The sequence below is a fragment of the Myotis brandtii genome, unplaced genomic scaffold (genome assembly GCF_000412655.1).
Source record: "Myotis brandtii unplaced genomic scaffold, ASM41265v1 scaffold708, whole genome shotgun sequence".
In the NCBI taxonomy this organism is placed as follows: domain Eukaryota; kingdom Metazoa; phylum Chordata; class Mammalia; order Chiroptera; family Vespertilionidae; genus Myotis; species Myotis brandtii.
The window spans coordinates 532,169-538,116 of record NW_005370777.1 but is presented as its reverse complement, the minus strand read 5'-3'; the positions used below and the strand labels follow the sequence as shown (position 1 = coordinate 538,116).

Below are 5,948 nucleotides of genomic sequence, written 5' to 3'. Positions count from 1 at the left end.
ATTTATGTCATTATTTTGATGTTTAAATTGCTTTTGATTTAGCCACTACAGTCTCTGCAGGTTGGCATCTGTCTCCTTTTGGCATGTCCTCATAATTCTTGGAGCACTTCTTTGCTTTTTGGTAAAAGAAATCCTATCGCAACACCATAGGATTCATTCTAGTTTTCTCTCATTCCATATTTGTATCATTCTTCTTTGGCAGTGAGAAACCTGGTTCCCTTTGATAAATCTTCATGTGGGTAACTGATCTTCCTCTGTTGCTGCCACCCTGCCCTGAGCTGCTGCCTTTCTCAGCTCACTTGAGCTTTGACACCCTGCACTGGGATCTTCACCCTTCGTCCACAAAAGACACCCTCCTTATATCCTGCTCAGGGTCTGACTGTGCCCAGGGCCGCCCTCATCAGTGCACATCCTCTTACTTCATTCAAACTCTGACTTTTTATTTAAAGCCACCCTCCTGCAAGAACCCTCTCCTCACCCTCACCCCCACTTTCTCCTCCTGTCATTTCACTTGGGCTCTATTCCCCTTTCTGCATTGAGTATTGATAGTCTTTTCTCTAAATAATATTGTATTAAAGTTTTGTAAAATTTCAAAAATTTGCAAGTGCTGGTTTGATAGTATGTTTATGTCAATTTTTATTCTAAATTAGGAATTGGCCAGGTAGTAAATATTTTTGGCTTTGAGAGTCAACAGGCAACTTTGAGGCAATTATGTAGGTACTTATATAACAAGCCATTTTTAAATGTAAAAACCATACTTAGCTTATGGGCCATGCAAAATCAGATTACAGACCAGATTATTTAGAATATTTTTTAAAAGATAATACCCTTATGATTTAAAGTTTAAAATGCCATTTATGCGTTCATTCAATTTATCCATTATTCAACAAATATTGCTAGGACCAATGCTAGATGTTACAAGGATGTATCTTATAAGGCAGTGTTCATTAACCCATCTTACAGCCAACATGCTGAGACTCTGGTCAAGTAACTTATAAAACTTACTTATCTAACAAGTGAAGTAAAAATATAACTTGTTGATTTCTATTCTTTTGGCTTGATAGTAGAATCCGTTCATTAATTAGGGGGTTCACTTACATTTACCACAGTAGTGGATATTGACAATGCCTCAAGTGTTTCAACTAATAGTTTGCTTCTCGTTTATATATTTTTGCATATTGTATTATGTATGGTCTGTAATTCATGTTTAAATATAGATGTGGGATATGCTAACTTAACAAGTCACATGCATTCATTTGGTTGGCGTTTTCTCTAGGTGTGGTTTGGAGAAGACCTGCCTCTAAGCCCACGGAGCCCTCTGATCCCCAGGCATGGGCCAGGTTTGGCTGATGTTTGCCAGTATGATGAGTGGATAGCTGTGAGGCACAAAGCCACCCTGTTGCCCATGCAAGAAGATCTGTCAATCTGGTTATCTGGTTTATTAGGTAAGGCTTGAAAAGACATTCAAAATTGTATTCTTGTATTTAGTAAACATTTATTGAGAACCATATTCTTTGTTAAGGATTGCTTGTTCTAGAGGCTGAGCAACATTTAATTAAATTTTAACCATAGTCTTTGAATTTACTGTTTCTAGAAGAATCTTAACGTTGGATATGTTCTTAGGTATTGAAGTTAAGGCAGAAAGATTACTGGAAGAGCTTGATAATGGAGTGCTGTTATGCCAACTGATTGATGTTCTTCAGAACATGGTGAAAGCCTGCAGCTCTGAGGAACCAGGGGTAAGGAGATGTTGGACAGCAATGGTCTTATACCTTGGTACATACTCATCTGTTTATGTACATTTCTTATTATCTCTACAAGGTTGTAAACTTCTACCCCAACTATCTATAAGACCTTGGATAATTTACTTTATCTTTTTCAGAATCTAGAAAAATACTCTTACTTGTAAAGTGGAGGGATTCACCTTTACCTTGTAGAATTTATTTGAAAGGATTCGGCATTTAATTTAGTGCCTAGTGCATAGTAAATATCCAGTAGCTAGCTCTTCTTGAGAACAATAATATAGGATTGTTGTGAGAATTAAATGAGAAAGAGCTTGTGGTGGTCCCTGGTACATAGGAGCTATCATCATCATCATCACCTTTATATTCTTCATATATTGTCTTGGTGAGTAAATTCTATAAATATTGGTTGATGAATAATCATTTTTTAGCCAGTTTTTCTCTGTTCACCCTCAAGTTATGATTTGAAGAGATAAGGTTTTCTCTCTTTTCATCAAGCATGGCATTTTCACATGGAGTCTGGACATCACACAGTGTTGGTGAAATATAAAGTGGGGTCATCTTTCTGGGGGACAGTGGGTGATGTGTATCACATTGAAAATAGAGCCCATCCTAAAAACAGGTGAAGGGATTAAGAAGTACAATTGGTAGTCACAAAAGAGTCATGGGGAGTAAAGTACAGCATAGGGGATATAGTCAATAATATTGTAATAACTATGGTGTCAGGTGGGTACTGGAAATGTAGGGGGAACTAATATAAAGTAATATTGAATGTAAAATGTAAGTGAAAAAAAGTAAAGCACATCCTATGATACATAATTCTACTCTCAGGAATTTGTTCTTTGGAAAAAATCACAAATTCACAAAAATGCAAAAAATCAGGAACAACCTAAATGCTCATCAATAGAGAAGTTGTTAAAAATTAGTTATGGTACCTAAGCACACTTGATTATTATCCATTCATTCATGAGAAATGACTCTTTTTTTATATATATTTTATTGATTTTTTTTACAGAGAGGAAGGGAGAGAGATAGAGAGTTAGAAACATCGATGAGAGAGAAACATCGACCAGCTGCCTCCTGCACATCTCCTACTGGGGATGTGCCCGCAACCCAGGCACATGCCCCTGACCAGAATCGAACCCGGGACCCTTCAGTCCGCAGGCCGACACTCTATCCACTGAGCCAAACCGGTCTCGGCAGAAATGACTCTTTTAATCTGTTCTTTTTTACCCTAAAAGATTCCTACAACCTACTGTTAAATGTGCATGAGCAATACACACAATCAGATGGCAGAGCAGTGTGTTTCTGTAACATTCTGTAGGTACAGATATCTACCAAGTGCATACTTGTGCCCAGAGATGTCTTGCTAAAATGTGGGTGAGAGGATTTCAGTTGACACTAACCATCTTTGTATTCAGTTGTATCGTTTTGATTTTATTCCTTTATTTATGTTTTTGGTGATGATCATATATTCTGTATACATTAGAGAAACTAACAAGACTATTTTAATTCTGGAAAATAATAGCAACAGGAAGGGGTATATAAGGAACTGGTAATAGTGGTTATCTTTAGAGAGAGAGGAACTGAGGGGTAGGGTGGGAGAGAGACTTACGTCGTGTCTACTATGACTAATGCATTTTAAAAAATCATATGCATGAATTGCTTATTCAAGTAAAAATTTAAACTGAAATAAAACTAAAAACCTCTCAACCTCAGCAGGATTATCTAAATACTCTTGATTCAGATACTCAAATAATTAGGGTTCTGTAAAACTTAGATCATCAATTTTCAAAGAACTTGATTTAAGAATGTGCTACTACTTCCTTTTTGATAGTCTCCTCAGGAAACTCAGAATCATATTTATGAATCTGCGAATAGGGAAGGAAGCAAACATGAGGTTGTCTATTAACCTTTAACAGGGCAGTAATTCTGTGTTGGTATTGAACTATGTATGGAGAGATACCATGGAGATATACTTTGGAATTATTAGAGTGTCATTTTTAAAAGTTAATTTATTTTAAATTAAAAAGATTCTTGTGTCATTTCAAAAAGAAAGAGGTTAGAAATGCTTTGATCCTACTGCTAATTTTAACCAGATCATTTCTGAACTATACTAAAGGAGAATAAGACAAAATAATTTTGAAGCTACCTAATGTTGTATACTTTTTACTTGCATTCAGTGCACTGAATATTTCTTTAGTGATTAGAATGGATAGCTAATGAAAATACCCATGATGCATTTTTGAAGTTGTTCTTTTGTCTTTTCCAGAATTTTCCAATGAGAAAAGTGCCCTGTAAGAAAGATGCTGCCTCTGGTTCGTTCTTTGCTAGAGACAATACTGCGAACTTCCTTCACTGGTGTAGGCACATTGGGGTTGATGAGACGTACCTCTTTGAATCTGAAGGTTTAGGTAAGTGTTGTTTTGTTTAATGTTTATTAGGATTTTTTTAATACCTCATTTCTAATTTTTCTTTCCAAATAAGGACTCTAATGCCACATCTCATTTTCCGAGAAAAATGTGTACTTTAAGTATATGTGAAATCATTCGAGAATCTGAATCTGATTCTAAATTAAATATATTAAGCTTTTCGTGTATAGTTAAATACACAAAATCTAAAATACCCTAGAAATATTTTACTTCCTGAATGAGTTGGCTACAGGAAGTTTCTGGAGGAATGCTTTACTAATTAATGTTTTCATCAAGAATTACTCTACCAGGTCTAAATTACTAGTAAGTCCTCTTTAACTAGATAATTATAGAAATAACAGAAGACTAAGGGATGCATGTTCATGGTTTTAGATTTACCTTGTAAACAGCAGCTGCCAACTTGATTATCTAAATGGATTAATGTTTTTGACAATTCATTTGTAAAAGTCATGCTCTACTGAATAATTATTGACATACTCTGTGCGGTGACTACAGTGAAAGCTAACTAAGTTTTAGACTATATATTTCCTCAAAGCATTTATACATGTGTATACATATTTATCTATATCTCTGTATATATGTGTGTACACAGACACACAGAATTTATAATGTTTTGATAGGAGCAAAGCATTCCAAGGGCAGGGTAGTGTGCTCTGGTGGAGAGAAGTATTTTATCACTGACATTGTTTAGAATTGCTGGTTCATGGTGATAATAAAAGCCAAACTGACTTTTAGTCTGTTTTATTGTTGTTTTAAATTTCTTGACTGATGTTGCACACCCTTGCTGCCTGCACGCAGGGTGGCTGCTCCCACTGCTACGCATTTACTGTGCCTCTGGGTGCTCCTGTGCACTAGAGAATAAAAAACAATATGGATTTGGTTGATGTTTCACCCCAATTTGCACCCTGCTTTAATCCGGGTGTGCTGATCATTATTGACAATGTGGCTGATTTAATGGCATATACAGCCTCTATCGATCAGAGGGGAGAGGAAGTGCTTTCAATTCTCCAGTTTATTACTTCTGAAAGGATATAAGATTGTATATTTCTCATTCCCAGTAGAAGACATTTTCACACTGTCCTTACAGTCAGTATAAAACTAAATGAAGCACTGCCAATAACAATTCATTCCTAGGCGTTGAGCTGAAGCACTAATGTTTTCACTTTCTAAAGGTCTCAGAGAGATGAGCAGCTTCATTTTTTACATTTTGCTAGGAACTCAAAGCAATTAAAAAAATAAATACACTATTTAAAAGTATGTCTGCGTGTTCAGAGAAACAAGTTGAATAAATTTTTCAAAATAAATCCTTTGGGTATGAATTTTAAAGTCAAACATAGGCCTTTTTATTGCTTTTTGTTTGGGGTATAAATAGATGTTATTTATAAATCAGAGAACAATGTCATTTCCATTCAGGGAGTCAGTATATATGCAATTTATCACATAACTATTATTAGGGTTTAGGAGTTTGCTAGAGCTTTTAACTCTAAGAACAGGAAAAGAAAGTTAGGTTATCTACAACTACTGTGATATTGGTGCGTTTAGTACAAGTTCTAATAATCATGGTTTTTTTTGTTTTGCTTAATTTTTTTTTTCTTTCATTCTTTCTTTCTTTATTTTTTTTATTGCTTAAAGTATTACAAAGGGTATTACATATATGTCCTTTTTTTCCTTCCCCGCCCTTGGCAATCCTCTGGTCACCCCACCCCCCAGTGTCTTATGTCCATTGGTTATGCTTATATGCATGCATACAAGTCCTTCGGTTGATCTTTTACCC

General features: G+C 35.5%; 1 protein-coding gene across 2 annotated transcripts in view; it reads left to right on the top strand.

Annotated features, from left to right (window-relative positions):
• The window catches only part of GAS2L3 (growth arrest-specific 2 like 3), a 30,658-nt gene that overhangs the window by 17,109 nt on the left and 7,601 nt on the right, over positions 1-5,948 (top strand). For both annotated transcript variants that reach the window (XM_005882341.2, XM_014530060.1), the window contains exons 3-5: positions 1,277-1,445; positions 1,624-1,739; positions 4,015-4,156. In XM_005882341.2, coding sequence (XP_005882403.1) covers positions 1,277-1,445; positions 1,624-1,739; positions 4,015-4,156 — 427 coding nt within the window. The remainder of the gene's footprint in view (positions 1-1,276; positions 1,446-1,623; positions 1,740-4,014; positions 4,157-5,948) is intronic.